The sequence below is a fragment of the Naegleria lovaniensis genome (genome assembly GCF_003324165.1).
Source record: "Naegleria lovaniensis strain ATCC 30569 chromosome Unknown tig033, whole genome shotgun sequence".
Classification (NCBI taxonomy): domain Eukaryota; phylum Heterolobosea; class Eutetramitea; order Acrasida; family Naegleriidae; genus Naegleria; species Naegleria lovaniensis.
In genome coordinates this window covers 288,369-308,534 of record NW_025407854.1, presented here as the reverse complement: position 1 = coordinate 308,534, position 20,166 = coordinate 288,369, and the positions used below count along the sequence as shown (strand labels likewise).

At 36.6% G+C, this 20,166-nt stretch overlaps 14 protein-coding genes across 14 annotated transcripts; 8 read left to right on the top strand and 6 right to left on the bottom strand.

Annotated features, from left to right (window-relative positions):
• Nucleotides 1–556: 556 nt before the first annotated feature.
• Nucleotides 557–901, top strand: C9374_008222 (uncharacterized protein; the record flags this gene model as incomplete). The annotated part of the gene is made up of 1 exon (XM_044698275.1): nucleotides 557–901. One exon carries the CDS (start codon nucleotides 557–559, stop codon nucleotides 899–901), a length of 345 nt encoding a protein of 114 aa, XP_044545845.1.
• A 249-nt stretch (nucleotides 902–1,150) lies between these two features.
• Nucleotides 1,151–1,576, top strand: C9374_008221 (uncharacterized protein; the record flags this gene model as incomplete). Its single annotated transcript, XM_044698274.1, has 1 exon — nucleotides 1,151–1,576. The coding sequence occupies one exon, from the start codon at nucleotides 1,151–1,153 to the stop codon at nucleotides 1,574–1,576; it is 426 nt and encodes a 141-aa protein (XP_044545844.1).
• A 117-nt stretch (nucleotides 1,577–1,693) lies between these two features.
• C9374_008220 (uncharacterized protein) lies at nucleotides 1,694–2,843 on the bottom strand (the record flags this gene model as incomplete). The annotated part of the gene is made up of 2 exons (XM_044698273.1): nucleotides 1,694–2,277; nucleotides 2,345–2,843. 2 exons carry the CDS (start codon nucleotides 2,841–2,843, stop codon nucleotides 1,694–1,696), a joined length of 1,083 nt encoding a protein of 360 aa, XP_044545843.1.
• A 333-nt stretch (nucleotides 2,844–3,176) lies between these two features.
• On the top strand, nucleotides 3,177–4,748 carry C9374_008219 (uncharacterized protein; the record flags this gene model as incomplete). Its single annotated transcript, XM_044698271.1, has 1 exon — nucleotides 3,177–4,748. The coding sequence occupies one exon, from the start codon at nucleotides 3,177–3,179 to the stop codon at nucleotides 4,746–4,748; it is 1,572 nt and encodes a 523-aa protein (XP_044545842.1).
• Nucleotides 4,749–4,835: 87 nt separating this feature from the next.
• C9374_008218 (uncharacterized protein) lies at nucleotides 4,836–5,231 on the top strand (the record flags this gene model as incomplete). The annotated part of the gene is made up of 1 exon (XM_044698270.1): nucleotides 4,836–5,231. The coding sequence occupies one exon, from the start codon at nucleotides 4,836–4,838 to the stop codon at nucleotides 5,229–5,231; it is 396 nt and encodes a 131-aa protein (XP_044545841.1).
• A 264-nt stretch (nucleotides 5,232–5,495) lies between these two features.
• On the bottom strand, nucleotides 5,496–6,572 carry C9374_008217 (uncharacterized protein; the record flags this gene model as incomplete). Its single annotated transcript, XM_044698269.1, has 1 exon — nucleotides 5,496–6,572. One exon carries the CDS (start codon nucleotides 6,570–6,572, stop codon nucleotides 5,496–5,498), a length of 1,077 nt encoding a protein of 358 aa, XP_044545840.1.
• Nucleotides 6,573–7,011: 439 nt separating this feature from the next.
• On the top strand, nucleotides 7,012–9,125 carry C9374_008216 (uncharacterized protein; the record flags this gene model as incomplete). The annotated part of the gene is made up of 3 exons (XM_044698268.1): nucleotides 7,012–7,171; nucleotides 7,267–7,319; nucleotides 7,425–9,125. 3 exons carry the CDS (start codon nucleotides 7,012–7,014, stop codon nucleotides 9,123–9,125), a joined length of 1,914 nt encoding a protein of 637 aa, XP_044545839.1.
• A 304-nt stretch (nucleotides 9,126–9,429) lies between these two features.
• On the top strand, nucleotides 9,430–10,416 carry C9374_008215 (uncharacterized protein; the record flags this gene model as incomplete). The annotated part of the gene is made up of 1 exon (XM_044698267.1): nucleotides 9,430–10,416. The coding sequence occupies one exon, from the start codon at nucleotides 9,430–9,432 to the stop codon at nucleotides 10,414–10,416; it is 987 nt and encodes a 328-aa protein (XP_044545838.1).
• An 84-nt stretch (nucleotides 10,417–10,500) lies between these two features.
• C9374_008214 (uncharacterized protein) lies at nucleotides 10,501–12,246 on the bottom strand (the record flags this gene model as incomplete). The annotated part of the gene is made up of 1 exon (XM_044698266.1): nucleotides 10,501–12,246. The coding sequence occupies one exon, from the start codon at nucleotides 12,244–12,246 to the stop codon at nucleotides 10,501–10,503; it is 1,746 nt and encodes a 581-aa protein (XP_044545837.1).
• Nucleotides 12,247–12,469: 223 nt separating this feature from the next.
• On the top strand, nucleotides 12,470–15,362 carry C9374_008213 (uncharacterized protein; the record flags this gene model as incomplete). Its single annotated transcript, XM_044698265.1, has 5 exons — nucleotides 12,470–13,017; nucleotides 13,079–13,208; nucleotides 13,278–14,247; nucleotides 14,311–14,540; nucleotides 14,595–15,362. 5 exons carry the CDS (start codon nucleotides 12,470–12,472, stop codon nucleotides 15,360–15,362), a joined length of 2,646 nt encoding a protein of 881 aa, XP_044545836.1.
• Nucleotides 15,363–15,382: 20 nt separating this feature from the next.
• On the bottom strand, nucleotides 15,383–17,042 carry C9374_008212 (uncharacterized protein; the record flags this gene model as incomplete). Its single annotated transcript, XM_044698264.1, has 2 exons — nucleotides 15,383–16,761; nucleotides 16,847–17,042. 2 exons carry the CDS (start codon nucleotides 17,040–17,042, stop codon nucleotides 15,383–15,385), a joined length of 1,575 nt encoding a protein of 524 aa, XP_044545835.1.
• Nucleotides 17,043–17,184: 142 nt separating this feature from the next.
• Nucleotides 17,185–18,117, bottom strand: C9374_008211 (uncharacterized protein; the record flags this gene model as incomplete). The annotated part of the gene is made up of 1 exon (XM_044698263.1): nucleotides 17,185–18,117. One exon carries the CDS (start codon nucleotides 18,115–18,117, stop codon nucleotides 17,185–17,187), a length of 933 nt encoding a protein of 310 aa, XP_044545834.1.
• A 68-nt stretch (nucleotides 18,118–18,185) lies between these two features.
• C9374_008210 (uncharacterized protein) lies at nucleotides 18,186–19,082 on the top strand (the record flags this gene model as incomplete). The annotated part of the gene is made up of 5 exons (XM_044698262.1): nucleotides 18,186–18,276; nucleotides 18,337–18,341; nucleotides 18,387–18,689; nucleotides 18,749–18,928; nucleotides 18,975–19,082. The coding sequence occupies 5 exons, from the start codon at nucleotides 18,186–18,188 to the stop codon at nucleotides 19,080–19,082; spliced, it is 687 nt and encodes a 228-aa protein (XP_044545833.1).
• A 62-nt stretch (nucleotides 19,083–19,144) lies between these two features.
• On the bottom strand, nucleotides 19,145–20,150 carry C9374_008209 (uncharacterized protein; the record flags this gene model as incomplete). Its single annotated transcript, XM_044698260.1, has 2 exons — nucleotides 19,145–19,698; nucleotides 19,760–20,150. 2 exons carry the CDS (start codon nucleotides 20,148–20,150, stop codon nucleotides 19,145–19,147), a joined length of 945 nt encoding a protein of 314 aa, XP_044545832.1.
• Nucleotides 20,151–20,166: the final 16 nt, after the last annotated feature.

Sequence of the window (20,166 nt, the reverse complement as noted above, 5' to 3'; positions counted from 1 at the left end):
CCTCTGCTTCCAGATCACCTCAACGCCTTCCAATTTCAAGAGTTAGAGAAATGGAGTTCACATTGGGACTTTAACGAATTCCGCACAACAAAGGAGAGGAACCGACAAACCTGTTACTGTTAAATTAATGGCCAGTTTAAACAAGGTGTAAAGAGTTACAAGATGATGGCAAGAGACCATGTGACAAAATTTTTACAAGATACTTCACTCACCATCGACAGATTGGATATTTTAATGAAATTAATTTTTGGAAAGGAATTACATTGTACTAGATTTTCTATAGATCATTGTCATGTGTGTTGCATGTTATGACCTCTGTTAACCTCATATCTTAGACAACATTGGTGTAGTGCACAGCATATACTGAGTGAGAAATTGATGTTACTCTTCGATTATGACATCCTCCTCATTTTTAAAAACAAATAATTTCCGTCTGCTAGGTCTCATTTGATTGCCTGGTTTGACAATAGCTTTTGATAGCCAATTGCTATTCAAATATTCATCATGAAGAAGAGAGATTGGCATTCATAGTTTCATGACAACGGATCCCAAAAATATGGGTACAACAAAAAAAGGAGACACCTTTTTGGAAGGGTTAAATATCGATACACAAGACAAATATATTAATATGGAAGAAATGCCGTGCTTGAGAATATTATTTTGTCCAAACATGGACACATCAAAGCTAGATTTACAATTCATGAAGCAAAATTATTCTAATATCGGACCTACAACAAGATCATTGAATGATGTATTCTCTGCGTTTAATAAGAATCATACACTGTTGGTCATTGGTGCGTCAGAGATTTTGGCATGCTTGAATGAAAATAGAAATTCTCAAGACCATCAATTAAGGATTAAAATTTGGAACAAATTGTGTCCAAACTCACCAGCCAAGTAATAAAACAAATACAGTTCTCTTAATTGATTGCATTTTTGTTGTTGTTGAAAATGTTGAAACAGACATGACGTAGTACTGTTGTGTTTTCCTTGTTCTTCACTTGATGTTGAGATGTAAGGAATTAAGCCGTTGGAAGAGTCCAAAGGATTGCTGAATTCTCAATACAGGATTGCGTAATGCTTCCTGAGTGCGTACAAATCTGTGGATCTAAGAGCTGCCACTTGTCACTCTCTAACTCCTTAAAAAAAAATGTCCAATTCCACACCACCCGTCATCAAACCTCCCTTCACTCTCGAAACAGCTCTCCAAAAAGTCAAATTCGCACAAGATGCTTGGAATTCCAAAGACATTGATCGAATCACCAAAGCTTACACTCCCGATTGTGAATGGAGAAATCGGAGTGAATTTCTAAAAGGTCATTCCGAAATTCGTGAATTCCTTCAACGCAAATTTTCAAAAGAATTGGATTATAAATTAGAGAAACAATTATTTGCCTTTTTGAATGATCGAATTTCTGTTCATTTCGAATATGAATATCATAACGAAGAAGGTCAATGGTTTCGTGCCTATGGAAATGAAAATTGGGAATTTGATCAAGACTCGGGATTGATGAAAAAACGTGATGCAAGTATTAATGATGTGAACATTGAGGAAAGTGAACGAAGATTCAAGTGATTGGATGTGCATCAAGTTTGTTCCAATAATTAAATTGTTCTGTAGTCACCGTGATGATGATGATTCATTATCATTTTGAAATGAACGTTGCATGTAACAGAGGTGAATCAATGATTATTACATCAACAAGCACTTTTTGGATTGACCCAAATTTTTCAATACTTTCACATCGTGTTGAATAATTTCATGTAAGAGTTCAATATTTCGATGTCCACCATTTCGAAATCTTCTGACACAATCTTCAAATATTGCATTCGTATTCGTTGAATTCAATGCACTTGCTTCAAAAATTGCAAAATTACTCAACTTGTATTGTTGAACCATTTCGAACACATCGTTCACAAATTCAGTTGATTCTCTGTCTTTTTCAAGATCAATCTTATTCATGACAAAAATACATGGAAAATCAGATGATTTTTTCACTTTCAAGATACTGTCAAATGTCTCTTTGATGTATTTCATGGAGGAAACATAATTGTCCACAGAACATACTAAAACAATAACACGTGCTTGTTCAATAATGAGCTTTCGATACCAATTGTGGACATCATCATGTTCTGATGTTTCTAAAATGTCTAAATATGTGGTTCTATTGTCTAATTGAATTTGTTTTCTAAAACTTTCTTCAAGGAATGGATCATATTCTGGAACATGTTGATTCAAAACATATCGAATGATCAGATTTGATTTTCCAACTCCACCTTTAAATGGTTTACACAATCACAACATGATGTGACAGCTGTCAAAAAATTTTCTCAAATCACCTACCAGCACCAAGAAGAATAATTCGATATTCCTCAACCTTTTTTTCATCTTCTTGCCTCATCATTTGTCTTTTAGTTTTATACAATAAACACATGCATCGTTTCAATCCCTTATTCATTGCCAAATTCTTTAATTCTTTCAATGTATGAAATTGTTCCGAAAGGAAATTATCTCCACAAAATCGTTCAAAAAGTCTCCACCAAATTTCATTGAAATGTGTTTCAAGTTCTTGATACGTTGAATGTGATGATGATGAATTTGGATCGTGTAGGACTGGTCTCCTCAGATTTGGATAAAAATGTGAATGGACAGAGGAAATTAAATTCATAAATAATATGTCATGATATAATTGTTCATCCGAAGAAATATTTAACAATATGGTTGAGTCTTTTTTCAATCGAGAAAGTATAAATTCCAATATTCGAACGATGAGTTCGGAAGGAAGATTCAACAGATTCATTCTTGGATCATGCATATTTCGAATGATCGCAGTCGTTGACATTTTTTTGTAAAGTGTGAAATGATCTCACAACAAGAAATGATGAACTGAGATGAGGTTCACGACTTTAAAGTTGAGATTCAATACTCAAGCTTGTTTCATCTTGTGCCGCTTGAGACGTGATAAACTGTCATCATGTCTTTTTTTTGTGGTCACTTGACATTTTATGCTGATTTTGATACTGACATCCGACAGTTCACAAACGCACCTCGATGTGGAAAACGCAACCGATTCATGGGCTAACTTGTCTTTTTAATCAAAAAACATCCTTCAACCAACCAACCAATCGTTTTATTATAATAATAATTAAACACACCATTCAAAAAACAACAACAAATGTCACAACCACACAACGTCCTTGCGTTGACTCTACAACCATCTTCTTCAATTCCTTCACAATCTTCTCATCAACAACAAGAACGAATTTTCATTTCAGACCTTCATGCTACCTCTGATCACAATGACCAAGAGGACGATGATGCCTGTAGCGATGCAGATAGTATCATTGTCCATTTCACTCATCGAAGGACCCTTACCAAACCATTGGTTCCATCGTTCCAACCAACTACTCTCACTCATCGACAAGATTTTCCATACTATTCATCATCATCAATGATGGACAGAAAAAGCCATGGCTCCTCTCAAACCACTCTCATTTCCACCAATATGCGTCATCCTCCAAAAGAATACCAATCCAGTTGTGACACAAATATTGCTCCTTTAACGGTTTATTCAAAAGCAACAACGGCCAAGACTACCACTCGTTCCACGACTCATTCTGCATCGGCTGTTCGAATTCCAACGTGTTGTGGAGTGATTGAATTGAATCTCATTCGAGTCTTGTGTCTGTTTGGAATGATTGTAAATATTTGTTGTTTTATTGCAGTGGCAGCAGTGGTTGGAAATTCGTTTCGACTCGAAGCGAAAAAGGAAATTTCCTTGTTGCTGCAACGAGCGAGTTTTTTACAACTCTATGATCAAACGGCATGTCTGGTACGATTGGCTGCTTCGACAGGTTCTCTGAAATATGTACCTCTATATTATGAATCTCAAACAAATACTTCTCGAGTCTTGTTGGAAATGTCACAAAATTTACCTCCAGATGTTTTGGCAAAAACAAAATTCGATCCAAAAAATCCAGGATATGTCAAGTATGATCAACAAGTGATTGAGGCTGTTCAGGAGGGTGATTTAATCACTGCTAATCGAGTGTTGAAATCATTTTCGTATGTCGTTTGGGATGCCTATGCCACTTACTTTAAAGATTATGTGACGCAAGAGGTGAAGAAGTTGAGTTTACAAAAACAAGATTATTTGAAATATTCTAGTACTGTGAATATGATACTAGTGTTGTTGGGAGTTGTAATTTCCATTCCAATTGTGATGATCATCTTTGCATTGGCAATGACCAGTGAACAAGTATCTTCTCGTAAACTTAAAAAGGCAACATTGTTCATGATATTGGAAACTTTGCGGAATGAAAAGTCAAGTCAATTATTTAAGGAATTTTGTGAAAAAGAAAACCAATTGGAAAAGTATACCTTTTTGGAGAATTGTCATACCTATCGTGAGATGTGTGAAAAGTCTATTGAAATGAGACGTACCCAATGGAATATTGGAGATGAAGTTTCCAATCTTGAACAAATCAAAGAAATTGAAAAGAACAAGTATGAAATGGCATTCAAGATTTTCACTGAATTTATTGACACGAATGGAGAGAATCCATTTCCAACCTCTGATAAATTTCAAGAACATGTCAAGAGCAAGTTGGATGAATTTTCGAGTGAGAGTCCAGTATTGGATGGACACTTATTCGATGAATTGGAGAAGGAAATTTGTGATTCGTTACTTGATTCATTTATGAAATTCAAGAAGGAATTGAGAATGAAGAAGAAGGTACAGAAATGATGTGAACGTCTCATTAAAGATCAATTTAAGAACCTAACAATGAACGTTATGAATAATTTTCTTTAATTATTTCACAATTTAAAAAAAATGAGTGAAAACACAACAAACACACCTTCTCTTCGTTCTCAAGTCAAAACCTACACACCACCTCCGATGAATGATTCAAGCATGGGAAGCAATAATTCTTCACCAATCTCACAAATGGCATCCACTCCAGTTGTGAGTATTTACACCAAGCCACATTTAATGCGGAGATTGAAACAATTTTTGGATCATTTTGATCGTCCCCCTCAACAATTATTTATTGATTTTGCATTTGTAGAGGTGGAGGAGAATGATGTTTCTCAATTCCGATATAAATTACAACATCCAATTTTACAATCCATATATGGACCTACAGTAGATGAACAATTGCCCATGTATCAAAATGAGTCGACATCATCATCGGCCAGGTTGCCTTCATCATTGACGCCAAGACTCTAGCTCTTTTCGGAACTTTATTGGAGACCAGGTTTTGTAGAGTGTTATCAACAGATATAATTACGATCAACTAGTTCTTTTACAAAGTTAGAAACTCTGAAACAACAAACACCACACAAAACACACTCAGTGGCGTTTTCTTAATTTTGTAACGTTCAAGTCAACATGGACCAGGAATCGAAAATCAGTATTTTGTAATGTGAAATCGAAAATCAATTTTCGACCATGGAAATTATTTGTTAGCTAGTAACATTATTAATAATTTATCTAAAAGTAACTACTGTCCTGTAGATCAGGCATTCTAGCTCGGAATAGATCTTCAAACTTCTTTTCTAATTCTATTTGTTTTTTCTTTTTAAATTGGTTATCAGCAAGAGTATTCCTAGAGCTCGTGTCTTTGAGAGAATCCACTTTTTGTTGAATATCTATTTTCTGAACGTGTTCAAGCTCTTTTTCTAATGTGGACTTTAGCTTATCCATCCTTAACTTTTCTGCAGCTTTCTTTGCAAATCTCTTTTCCATGATTGCTCGTTGAACAGCTAATCGCTTTTTTTCTTCTCTGTCTTTTTCTGCTTGTTGATTGTTTACGTCTAACCCCTTGTTTGGCTCAAAATGTTTCACTACAAATGGGTTCACTTGCTGTGACAAGGCTGGTTTTTCGCCTTGTGCTTTTTCATTATTTACATTGGATTGCTTGTGGTGATATGAATGTTCAAATTCTTCAGGTGTCTCTTCTCTCTTCTGAATAGGGTTCCAAGCGGCAATGACATTGTTGAGCTGGCTTGAGGGAACAGCAAACAACTTTTCATATCCATTCTGCATTTGTTCGACAATAGGATATTCCAAGTTTTTGGACTTTTCCATTCTATTTTCTTTTTCTTGCTGCAACTTATCTTTGGCAGTTTGATTGAATTTTACTACCTGCATGCTTTTTTCAAATCGAGTCTGAGCCATTTTCAAGTTGATGTGTTGCTGCTGTTCTTTTCGTTTCAACTCTTCTTCATATTGTTGATGAAATATTTGAGCATTCCGATGAGCTTGTCCGATCTTTTGCTTTGCCCTTTCAATTTCTTCTTGAAGTTGCTGCAGTTCATTGTCTTTTCGTTCCTGCCACGCGAGTTTTACTTGTTGTACCTGCTCACCCGTTTCCTTTTCTTTCAAGGATTGATACTCTCTTGTCTTGTTTCTTGAAATAGATTTTGACAATTCTCTCACTGCTAACAACCTGTTGATTCTCTTCTTCTTTTCTTCTTCTTGTTGTATTCGTTTTATTTCATTGTCGGAACGATAAATGACTCTTCTTACTTGTTCTTGAGGGGAATTTGTAACAACACATGATGTCATGGATGTATGAATTGTTTTTTTAAAGCGAAGAAATGAGTGTAAAAACAGGGCGCCAAAGTTCCCGCAAAAAAATAAAATGTGCCTCTTAAGAAAATATCTCTTTGAAAATTCGTTAACTTGCGCTAGGGGCACAAAATGTCAAAGCATCCATTTTCACACTTCTCAACACATTTCCCATTAGATTGTCGTTATACTTTTTTCATTAAATTAATATTAACTTCTTCATCAATCGTAAGCGTCGATGGTTTAGTGGTAGAATACGGCGTTGCCATCGCCGTGACCCGGGTTCAATTCCCGGTCGACGCAATTTCTTTTGAGTTTTGACGGTCTCGCACAATTTTACTTGATTTCCAAGCAATTTCACCCAATCAATATTCGTGAGAAGATAACAGTATGAATCTATGGCAATCATTTCCAAGTTCAAATTCCAACCGAAAAAATGCCGTCACGACCAACGCATGAGATTTGTTGGAGTGAACAATTTACCTTTCAAGAAGAGAGTGGTGCCATTTCCATCGGTAGAAAAGTAACAACATTGGAGAATGAGGAAATACATCCTATTGCCTGCGTACAGTGTAGGCGTCTTCACAAACGTTGTGGTATGTTTTGGATTGATTACTCCGAGCCAGAGCATTGTTTGAACTTTTGGATTTTTTGCACAATTTCCGATTGAATGTTGCAATTTCGATGATAGATAAGAAAATGCCATCATGCTCTAAATGCCTTTCTAAGGGACTAACATGTACAGTAAGTTATTGCGTCTCATGATGGATGCTCCTTTTCAACGGATTTTTATTTGTTTCATGCATTTTTTGTTCATCAACGAATGTAAATTATTCGAATTCAAAATAGTATGCTGAGCCAAAGAAAAAAGGAAGAACCAAGGGCTCCAGTTCGTCATCTGCTTCATCGACAAACAATCATCACGCATCTTCTGCCCCTTATATCACCACCGATGCATATTCTCAACAAAACCAGCAACATGAAATGAATAGTGTCAACACGGAACTACGAATTTCTCCTGGCAGTAGCGATTCTTCCAACAGTGCTTCTTCGACATGCAACAACCACCAGTCATTAACTATGCCACCACAAAATCAACAAGGTCCATTATCAGCGGTCGGTTCGGCTAGTGCTCCATCATTTCCCGTGGATGCAACATCCAATCTTTTACGTTCTGTCAAGATGAGTATCATTGATGCCTATTATGAAGTGGTTTGTCTAGGATATCCGCTCATAGAACGCGATGAATTGGAGAAATTTATGTTTGGTCAAGATTATGCCAATAATAAGGAAATGCTAGCATTTGTGTATTCGCTACAAGGAATTTGCCAACAACGTTTTGGATATGCTGATTTAGCGTATGAAAATATTACCAAAGCGTCACAGACATTGAAACAATTTTTCGATGAATATTCCAATTATTATGTGGTGGCTACATGTTCCATGATTGCATACTTTTATGTTGGAGAGGGAGATTCAAAGAAAGCGCGCTTTTATAACCACTTTGTCGATTTTTATTTGAAAGAGCTCGAACAACCCTTCAACGAAATTCAGAAAAATCTGTATTGGGTCAAATTACTTATTGATTATTTATCGAGCCCAAACTTTCCCTTTCTGCTACCAGACGAGATGCTTGATTTTTTCAAACAAGTTCTAAACGAAGATATGCCAGAGGAATGGAAATTTGCTCTCTATGACTTTCCTAACACTACCAAGTCAAACGTTGAAGAAAGAATTTCAATTTGTCACATGATAGGGAAAAGGTTGGACAAGAGAAGAACTAGTTCATATGCTGCTTCCGTTATTTATGATATTATTCAAGGCTGTATGAACGTCGGGTTGGAAATAGCATTACTTGCATTTGTCGATACTATTTACTTTAGACAAAAGATATTTGATTTGATTGTGAAATTTACAAACATTACTGAAAACGAATATTTTGTCTTTTCTCCACCGGTAGTGGTGACCTACTTAGTCATTTCTATTAAGATATTATTGGAAATGGAAAAGGTTGTAGATTCAGGAGAATTGAACACCAACGGAATTAATTATTACTCACTTTTACTCCGAAACTATCATGCTCTGAACGTGTTAAGTAAGAGATATCGGAAAGTGAATAATCTGTATGGAGATGTGATTGAACAGTTAAACGTGGTGCTCCAAAAGAAGAATGCTCAATTCGAAACATTTTATCAGAATCCTCCTCTCGGTCCAGTGTCACAACATGCAAAGATATCCCGTTTGGTAGAATTTGACTCGGAAGTGAAAAAGTTTTTCAAGCCATTTATGGAAAAGCCAAGTTTCATTAATTATTTCTATGAAAAAGCACGCACTCTCTATCCCGTAGAGCAGCACGCAAACATGGATCAGATGAGCAGCTCTGAAGAAGCTCTTTCTTATCATATCAATACCGATCCTTTGACTGATAACGACTTTCTACAACTGGATCCTCTGCTCGATGGCTCTGTATTGAATTATTTAGACAGTGAAAGTTCTGTCTCAACACCAGCCATCATGACTGACAACAATACATCAACGAGAGATTGGTAGTGCTCTAGTATCATACTGACACACCAAATAGAATCGGAACGATCTTTTCACCAATTTATTTATTTAACATGTTGTAGGTGGGTATTTGAATCATTACAACATGGAAGGATAGAAACAAATTATTTGTCAACATTATCAATTGTTATTGATACACCAAATGGAACAAGTAGTTGGACGTCAACAAGTTCTATTGTTTCAGCTACATAATGAACGCTTGAAATAATAAACACTCAGACAACACTTGGGAGACTCGAATTCAAATTGTGAATCTGTTGAAGTAGCAAAGCTTCAAGAATTAAAAAAAATGCAAGAAAACAACAGTGAAAACAACGAGTCCATGCAACTCGATGAAATTCAAGTGCTTCATTCCATGTATTCGACAGAAGAGCTCCGAGCACGAACAGGAATGGACCGATGCTGGTTAATGACCATTCCCATGACTCTGTCGTATTCAGAAGGAGGAGGAGAATACCATCATGAGTGGACGGATGATCTTTTGGAACCATTGATTTTTGAATTTTGGTTTCATACCAATTATCCATCCGTATCAGCTCCGTTCTTTGAAATTAAAGGTGGAAAAAATTGGATTCACTTGTTATTTCATAGATTTAAAAGAGAGGGATATGAACCGATAAATGTCTCGAGTAGTACTCATCAGGAAATTATTAAAAATTATGACGAAAATATTACTATCAAGGATTTTATTCAACAAGAATTAAAGAATATGTTTATAAGTGGAATGCCAATTGCATTCACATGGATTGAATTTTTAAAAAACGAATTGATGAGTACAGTGTTAGATTTTCACAAGATTGAAGAATATATCAGGTCAACCATGAATAATCCAAGTAGTCATTCACACAAAGGAAATAGCCCAAACACTAATTCTGCAGTGGAAAAAAGAATTCCAATCATTCATGGAGAACCTTTCACAGAGAAAAAATCAAAATTTATTGGCCATGTAGCCACGGTTCATTCATTGCAAGAGGTTGATACCATGCTCGAGCAATTAAAGGAAGATGACAAGATTGCAAATGCCACTCACAACATTTGTGCATACAGAATTCGAACACAAGGAGATCAAATTTTAGAGAACCGAGACGACGATGGAGAAACTGGAGCAGCTGACCAAATATTATATCTCATGCAAATTTCAAATGCTGAAAATGTGTGTTGCGTAGTGACAAGATGGTACGGAGGAATTAAGCTTGGAAATGATCGATTTCGAATCATTACAAACGTGGCCAAGAAAGTGTTGCAAGACAATGGATATATTGCTTCAAGAAAGTGAGTTTAGAATTTGACGCGATGAACCAGCATACTTCGAAATGAAGTCACTTTGTGTCACCGTTTGTTAAGCGTCAAGGGTTCAACTTTACTCAGTTTTTATCTTTTGACTATTGTGTTCTCTTCTGATCTTGCGGGATAAAATCCAAAAGACACTCACATTCACCATCAGCAATATAGCTACATACACAAAGTGCTTGGAAACTACTTCCAACAACACTCTTCGAACAATCACGGTCCAAGTCTTAAATGCTCCTCTTCGACTCTTGACAATATGAAAGACATGCAACAGAATTTGACCAACCCGTCTCTGAACTTCCTCACTCAAAGGAGCATTATTTGTGTAGTGCTCTCTTGAAATCACCACTGCATGATAGCTGTGCCCATCTAATTTTTCAATTTCATCCTGAATGATTTTTTGATTAGTTTCTTCTCCACAAGTGACCACTAAAATGACTGGAATGTGAAGTAGGTGAAACAATTTAAGATTGGTTGCAATTCTATCTTTCATTCTTTCAATCAAGTCGAAAGGGATCATGTAAATGATGACTTCTGCGTGCTCTTCATAATTATTCTCAAAATTTTTCAAACACGTGTATGGATTTACGGAACAGTCGGTAACAATGTCCACTCCAGGAGGAATTTTGAATTTGACTAAATATTCCAAATACATTGGAACTCGATCCATAACCCCAGCGTCATGTCCAGGTGGATCTTGAACTTCCAAAGGTAGTGGAATCAAGGAATGTTTACCAGGTTCCCACAAACGATATCTTTGAACCATTCGAGTGGAGTGATCTTTTTGTTTGGTTTGAGAAACATCCGATACCAATTTGATTCGATTGCTGACTGTTGTGAAATCTCCCAATTCATTCACAAAGGTACTCTTACCCGATGCTGTATTTCCAATCATGGCCACTCTCACTGGCTTCCATCCAAATTGATTCACATCAGAGAAGGAACCCATAAACTCATTCGCCCAAAATGTTGTTATATATTCGTAGCTGATTCGGTTTTCCGTGGATGCATCAGCCAGAATGATCGAAAACTTGAGAGAAAGAGGAGTTTGAAAATTGGAACACTCATAATTGCCAGAACGAAAAGGGACCTGTACATTCAAGTTAACATTTAGATCCGAATTAGAGACTCTGAAATAATAATTGGGATCTCCCTGTTGAATGAGTATGGTATGATCTGCAAAACAATTTCCATTCGATTCAAATGATAATTGAAACCATTTCATGGGTGGTAATTGTTGTTGTAAACCTTTTTCTTTGTTCAATTTTAAATGATCAGTGTGGAGAGAAAAATCGAAGACAAAATTCATGCTAGGATTTTTGACACTGTTCCAAAGCGGAGTAGCAATTTTAAATTGTGGATAGTTAAAGGTAGGAACACCTGAATAGATACCAAAACCTGTGGTTTTAAAAGGAAACATGGTCATGTAAACAGAGTAACGTAACCAGTCGAAACTGTGTTCCAATTGCGCGAAAATGATCAAACAACCAAACAGAAACGCGATCAAAGAAATGATATGAAAGAACCATATCGTTTTCTTTCGAGTACTATATACCTCTTTCACCACATGAAAGAAGGAGGATATCTTTTCAAGGAGTGCGAATAAGTGTGTCTTTACTTGTGGCTGATCATTCGGTATGGATGGATTGGAATTCACTCGTGATGGATCAGAAACAGCAACGTCTGTGGTTATTTGTGGAATGGATGGATTGGAGTCCTGGAAAGTAGGTGCAGTCGGAGGTTGAGAGGTCTTTTCAGCAAGATTGGCACTGTCCAAGCTCTCAGGGGTTGTGTATTCAGTGGACGCCAACTTCATGGTGTTTTTTTGATGTGAGAAGGAAATATGATTTCTCATTTCCAGTTTCTCTAAATAATGTTTTTACCATCCGTATTTGATCTTTGTAAACCTATTCGAAGACCAAGTCTTTACAAAATTAATTAATGAAAACACGTTCTAAGGTAACATCGAAAAAAAAGCCTCAACTTGGATGAACTTGTAAACTTGTTCTCCAGTTCCTGTCTTCTTCCACAAAAAAAATATGACCGAGAGAGCTCTGGCTCATGCTCCCATTTACAACTGGGATGATTCGTCATCGACCACTCATAAACCATCGTTTCTTGAGCGCATTGCAGAACAAGGAACAGAACCCAAATTTTGGAGAAGACAAAACATTCTTGTTCCGGGAACCACCATTAAAATCAGTTCCGAGGTGAAAACTGTAAATTTGTTGTCGAGCGAACAAGTCAAATCGATATTGGATGAAGAGAGAAAAAAGAAGGAGGCATACAAACAGAAGATGGAGGAAGAAGGAAGTTATTACGACTCTGATTATTGTGATTATGACGATGATGAAGAAGCACAGACCGATAGCGATGGTGAAAAGCCAACGGAAGAAGTTGAAAATCATGATCGTTGTATTTATATTGGATCTTTGCTCAGCTCAAAGGAATGTACTGACCTTATTGAAGCGACATCACAATTGGGTTATCAGTCCATTGAGAACGAATATCCCAAAGAGTACAGAAATTCAGAACGAGTTCTAGTGCTGAGTAAGAAATTGGCTGACATCTTGTGGCAGAGAATTCAGTAGGTTTTTGAATATTGGTGAATTGGTTTAACTCAGAATCGAATAATACATTCTGTTTAGACCATTTTTGACTGCTGAAGATTTCAAAGACGTTCGTCCTTATGGATTCGATAATGCAGGTACTTGGAAACCTATTGGCATCAACGAATGTCTTCGCTTCAATAGATACAAACAGAATGCTTTTTTCAAGGTTTGTATTCATTGTAAGAAATATGTGTAAAGAGAACACAACTGACTGAATGATTCGTTTTTCGAATAGCCTCATCAAGATGCCAAATTTATTAGAAATGATAACGAGCAGAGTATTTTCACCATACTGGTATATTTAGATTCAAGTTATGCAGGAACAACCTTGTTGAAAAAAGTACCAGATCCACAAGAAAAAGATGTATCTATTATGAAATTCAAGAAGATTACCACGTTACGACCTAAAGAAGGTGCGGTTGCAATATTTAACCACGATTTATATCATGCTGGTCAAAGAGTCAGGTATGGACGCAAGTATGTCCTCAGAACGGAGTTGATCTTTAAACGTGTTGATTCTGAAAGTATTTTCCGTATGAACTACAAGCACGATGAAGAATACTTGAGAATTAAAAAGTTAGTGGACGAGAGCAATGAACTCGAAAAACAAGGCAAGGTATTAGAGTCTTCACAAAAGTACTTGGAAGCTCACGAGCTACACACTTCCATTTCTCACTCTTTGCAAAGAAAGAAAACAAGAAACTCAAGTTTCATTGAAACAGTTCTACCTGAAGAGATTTTTGCGGCCATTTTCAGTTATTTACCGATCGAGGATGTGGTTAAGAATGTTTTGTATTTGAATCGAGATATTAATTCATATGCAAGATCGCCCTCGTTATGGAAGCGCTTTTATGCTCTCAAGTGGGCTCCTATTGTGAAATCATGCTGTGTTGCAAAACGTAGCCAATACACATACTATTTCAGTGACAGTGATCCAAGCGAATGTCTTCAAGATGTGTATAGTAAGGAGAATGAGCTTATTGAGGCATTGGAAGCTGATTTTCGTGAGAATGATCAAGACAAATACAAGGACTGGTATCATGCCTTCATTTCAAGAGCGAATATGGAAAAGTTCTTTTGTCCAGTTTTGTTGGACTTGGGTGTGTCTCATTATCGTTATGGACTTTCTAAAGACACATGCTTTTGGACCAGTAGAACAAGTGCTGGTAAGCCTGATCATCCTCACTTTTATTTGAATCAGTATGGTAAGTCATTGGTATTGAATGTTGATGATCTGTGAATATCGATTACCTAATTCCAACATTCAGGGTTTGATGACTTTGTCGTTGGAGAGAGATATCTTGCCACAGCATACCATTGTGAACGATTGAATATTTTAACTTCAACAGGTGAGATTGAGGATTCCAATCTCTTGAAGATTTTGATTTATCAGATGTACAAGGATGACCTTAATATTAATTTGAAGGAACATCCATTAGTGATTTGTACACCAATGAGCTGGTCTGACAGTGATAAGGATAGGATCAAGTCTGATGTGGTAAGTTGAACATTCAATCCTGTGTACACAAATATAACTAACTTGTCATGACAGTTCTCATTGGGAATTCCAGGAATTTGTTTTGTAGACCAAAGCAAAATGCTTTCACTCTTTTACCAAACACCCACCTTCTTTAGAATTAATGTTGGGCCTTCTGGAGTCAGATGTGTATCAGTCATTGATGGTCAGCCTCAAAATAACAATTCTGTATTCCATTATCCTCCTGTGCAAGAAAAGTATATGCAATTAGCAGAGAAGTTTTATTATTATGATAATAGAGGTTATTACTGGCCAACAAAATTTACAGAGCTAGCTCTAGTTGCGCCAGTCGACAAAGCTAGAAATCCAAAGCAATACGACGAATTTGTAAGAGAACACCAGTCATACAATATTGGAAGCTACTACTCACCTAAAGAGATTTCTCCAAGGGAGCGAGCGGCTCTTGGTGATTGGTATTATGAGGAAATTATGTCATGTGTTAAGAAAGCCATCTCTACAATTCAAACTTGTGAAGATTATTCAAAACAAGAGCGTGACCAGGTTTTATCGAACGTCATGATTACAGGTGGTGGAGCAATGATTCATGGCATGGCTGAAAGATTGGAAGCAGGAATTACGGAGCTTCTCCCTCACTATAATATTCATTTCACCATTCAAGAAAAGGCCATGTTCCCATCGGATGACGAGAAAGAAAACCAAGCCAGATCAGGACCATCAGATATGAACATTATCGGCGGAGCCAAAATCTTTTCTAACCTCAGCAATTTCAGACAACAATGTGAAATGAATCCTGCTTATAACAGTGAAACAATGTCCTTTTAATACATTCCATGTTCGTAAAATCATTTTGTTTTCTTTTTTTTAGCTTTCTGTGTGAATTCTGAATCTTCCTCTACTCTCTTCTCCTTAATTGGATCGTTGACAGCAGGTTCAAATTTCTTGCCACTCAGTAAGAAATTATACCAATAAATAAAATTACTAGGCTGTTGCTCTGGGGCAGACGCGACTTTTTTCACAGATTTGGAAAACCACTGCTTCCATTCTTTGTCAATATTCTTACAAGCTCTCAAAGCGTTTTTGACAGCTGAATTATCCAGGTCAATAAGAGAGGGCTTATTGGTATGAATCCACTCAATGACCGAGATGCATTCTTTCACACATGCTTGCTGTTCCCATTCTGAGTAGTTTGCAGGTGTTGGATGCTCGCTTTTTTTTTTGGTCACAATAAGGTCCTCTGAATTCTTGGCATTGGATTTGAGGACCTTCTTTGAAACAGTGCGCAACATCTCTTCCAAAAAGAAGTGTTCCAAGCAACTATATCCCCTTGAAAGCTCTGAAAAAGGAGATATCAATCCAAACTCGAAACATTCCTTGATTCTTGTGAAACTGGTTCCTCTCAGCATATTTGGATCCAAACAGTCGGTCAGTTGATACTTTTTGAGCACTTCCAACCATTGGTTGAAAGTGTTGCAATAAATAGCGGGTAGTTCCTTCCATTGTGACCTGCTGTTTCTTAACCGTACTTCTTTATGTGAAGATAAACGGAGTGCCATAACGGCGATCTGTTGTCCTGAAGTCAGAGTTATGACAGCAGCAAGAACGTCCTTATCTGAGAAATAACTTGAACAAATAAGTTGGAAAGAAGTATTGAAATAGGACATTCCACTTGAGGTTGTCTCTGAACTCTTGGAATCACCTTGGTCAGAGGGTTGTTTTTCGGTCACCTTGGCCAAGTCGACATTCTCTAAATTGACCCTCGATAGCTCATTTGTACTGCACACCTTCGTGAAAGTAATTGGGGGAGGGTTTTTAGGATCCTCACCGTCTATTACCAGATGACCAAAGGTATTGATCAATAAAATGTTTTTCAAATGCGGAAAATATTTTGATACAACTGAAATTTCTAAAAAGTCCTGGAACAGTCTGGTATCCTTAATAGCTTTACGACCAACGGGATAGCTCTGGGACAGAGTTCTGATGCATTCATTTTCAGTGATAGATCTGAACGGAAGTGAGATCGAGCCTTCTCTATCACTCGTTAAATACGTGTCTTGAATTGTACAATTAAAAATTGTTAATTGCTCCACTCTGGTCAATCCAAGGACATGTGCCACTTCGGAAGAGAAGATCATGTTACAGAGTGTAATTTTCTTTACACCTCTGCATTTGAAAATTAGTTTTAATAAATCATGAAAGGCCAACTTGGATGCATTGACATATCCTTGTGATCCACACACAATTTTAAACGTAGTGAGTTTCAAATGGTGTGATGAATGTATCTCCGAGTTTGGGAGATGAGCACCTACCGAAATGTAAATGAAAATTATATCGATCCAACTCCTTATCAAAAGATGTTAATAATCGCTCGACCTGCTCCTGCCAAGCCTTACACACTCGAGAGGCAATGAAAAAATTCGGAAGAACGGGAAGAAATGAAAGAATTTCTCCACAAATTTCAATGGGTAGCTCATTCCAATCATGATCACGCTGTGATTGAGACATTTTTTTTCGAGTTGTTTCGAGAAAACACCTTGCCTCAACGTCTCATGAGAGGAAAATGTCAACACGTCTTATTCTTCAGTTCCATGCAGGAAGCAATTAAACTGTCCATACGCAAGAAAGTTACAGGTTTATTAAATTTGGGTTATTGGTAATACCAGTCAACAAGTTGCTGTATAACAATACTTAACCCATTATTCTCATGCAATTGATGCCTATGACGGTCAATTGTGTTTCTAATGTCCTTTTTTTGCAAATACCATTCCCAAACTTCGTGGAGATCCTTTTTGCTCACCGGAATCTGATTAATTGTGACATCTTCGAGGTAAAGTGGGATTATTTGCTGCCATTCTTTTTGGGATAGGCTCTTCTTTGCTTCTTCATAAGCAAAATTGAGATACATTTTTGAAATTCGCACAAAGATGTCAGTCAATATATTCACGTGTTTCATGAAAAATATATCTGATTCCACTGCGCCAACCCTTTCTTTCAGTGTTTGGATTTCTGATGTCAGATCCTTTTTCTGTCTTTCAATAACTTCACTCCTTTCCTTTAGACTATTGATTTCTCTCTTTATATCCTTATTCTCTTCTTGAAGAGTAACGATTTCTCTTTTTATATCCCTGTTGTCTTCCTTAATAGCATTAATTTCTCTCTTTAAATCCATATGTTCTTCCTTAAGAGTATTAATCTCTCTTTTTAGAATATTACTCTCTTCCTTAAGATCATTGATTTCTCTTTTTCGATCCCTGCTCTCTTCCTTTAGTGAATTAATTTCGCTCTTTAGATCCTTCATAGCTGCCACTATGTTCTCAATACTTATTTCACTTTGATCACTCGGAACGTTCTTTGATACAGAAGTATTTTCCTTAGCTTCTTTCAGCTGAGTGGCTAGAGAGCGGTTGAGAATCTTTAAATTTTCGTTAACCCTTTTGGTATCTTCTAGGTTTTGTTTGGTATCCTGTAATTCTTTGTCCGTTAAATATAACTTCTCCCATGATTTTCGCATCATCTCCGCAAGTTTTTCCTTACTCATTCCTGAAAAATTGGTTGCATTGAATGACTCTCGTTTAGACATTTTTTAATAAACATGAAGCGACAGAGTTTAGTTTTGAGGCAAAACGATGAAATTCAATCAAATTAAAAATGATGAAACAGGAACTTCTTTCGTCCTCGATTGATAATCAATTCTTGAATGACCAAGTGTTCATCGGAGTGAGTGGAATGATTGGCTCAGGTATGTGTTGAATATATTCAATGAAAAGAAAGGAATATATTCAATAATGAAAACATACAGGAAAGGTTGGTTGTTGTTCGGAATTGTTGCTGTGATGATTGTCCGATTAGACCACTCTTGCAAAAGCACTTGCTGAAAAGCTCGGAATTGGAGTGCATTATGAACCTGTTATTGATAATGAATATTTGGCAGATTTCTACTCTGACATGAAGACTTATTCCTTCCGTTTGCAAGTTTACCTATTGAATAGAAGATTTGAACAACATCAAAAGATTATTTGGGGAAGTAATGGAGGTATTCAAGATAGAACCATCTATGAAGACACAATTTTTGCAAAAGTGTTAATGGAGACAGGTATGATGGAAAAGAGAGATTATGATACCTATGTATCATTGTTTAGAAACATGTCAAAGGTTTGTTTTTTTCATGGTGACTCAGAAATATAGTAGAGTGAGTCTTATCATTCCAATAGTTCATGAAACACAACACAATGATCATACATTTGGATGTGAGCCCAGAAAAAAGTTTGGAAAGAATCAAGTTGAGAGGAAGAGACTGTGAGAATGGAATCACTTTGGAATATCTTCAAAAATTACACGCTGGTTATGAAGAATGGTTAACTAAAATTTCGAAAATTATTCCAGTAATTAAGGTAAGTGATTTACTTGTTGCTGTTTCATGTACAATGTTCGCAATAGGTGAATTGGAGCGAATTTAGAAATCTTGAGGATGTGTTGGATGAAGTTTTGAAGGCCTACAATCAAATTCATAACATCCAACACGTCACGTGGCAACAAGAGCATTAAGGAATAAAGTTCTGCCTTAACTTGACAATTTATTTCTAACATTCGTCGTTATTCCATCGTACTTAACTGCCAACTTTCTTGAATTCTATTTCCAGTAGTGATTGCCAGGATAAACTCGAAATTACCATTCCTCTCGTGATGAAGGCTTCTTCTTTGGACAGCCCAGAAAGCTCTTCATACATCATTTTTAGCTCTTGAGATACCTCCTTATTTTCACACCTTGCTTCCTCTTCTGCCAAAAATTTGATACAATACATAAACTCGTCAATAGCAACAATATCGTCCTCGCTTTGTTCATGCACTGAAACGGTTCCTGATGCACAAAATAAAGAGAGAGCATTTTCCAAAATGGTAAAGACAGTATCACCAGTGAGGGTCAAACAAAACGCAAGAAATTTGTTGTATTCCAAGGAACAAGGTTCATTGACACTTGTTGTCTTTGCCAGGAGCACATCTAAAATTGTTGATCCAATTTTCACTCGTGTTCCAATCACCGATTTCAATTTTTCAATATTTACAAGTCCATTTTGTTGAAGTATTCGTGTTTTTATGACCAAATCGTGAATTTGATAAACAATTTCAACGCTTATCCAATTTGCTTTACGCTCCTCAAAATCTAATACATGATGTTAGATATAGATTATTTCTCTTAAATGTGGTTGTGGAATACCACCTACCTTTCTCCTCTCGTTTGAAAAATTCTATAGCTAATGTTACAGATTCCAAATCTAGAGGATCATCATTTCCAATATTCCTCTTCATTCTATCCCGAATCATTTCCTTCCCTAGTTTTTTCATGATGGATTGCATGGCCATTGTTATTTTTTGGTTTGTTTCCGTGTCAACATTTGACATTGGTTTTAAACAAGTTTCATCTCGGTGTATTGTATTTGATTTGTTGTTGTTGCTGTTATTAGATTTTGATAATGTGGAAGAAGGTGGCCTCAATTCCGAATATTTTTCTTCAAATCGTACTTGTTTTGTGCAAGAGTTCGGAACCGTCATGTCTTCTTCATGATAACCTTCCTCACCCTCTTCGAGTGGATAAGAGTCGTCTCGTGGTTTCATTTTGTAATTTTTTTTT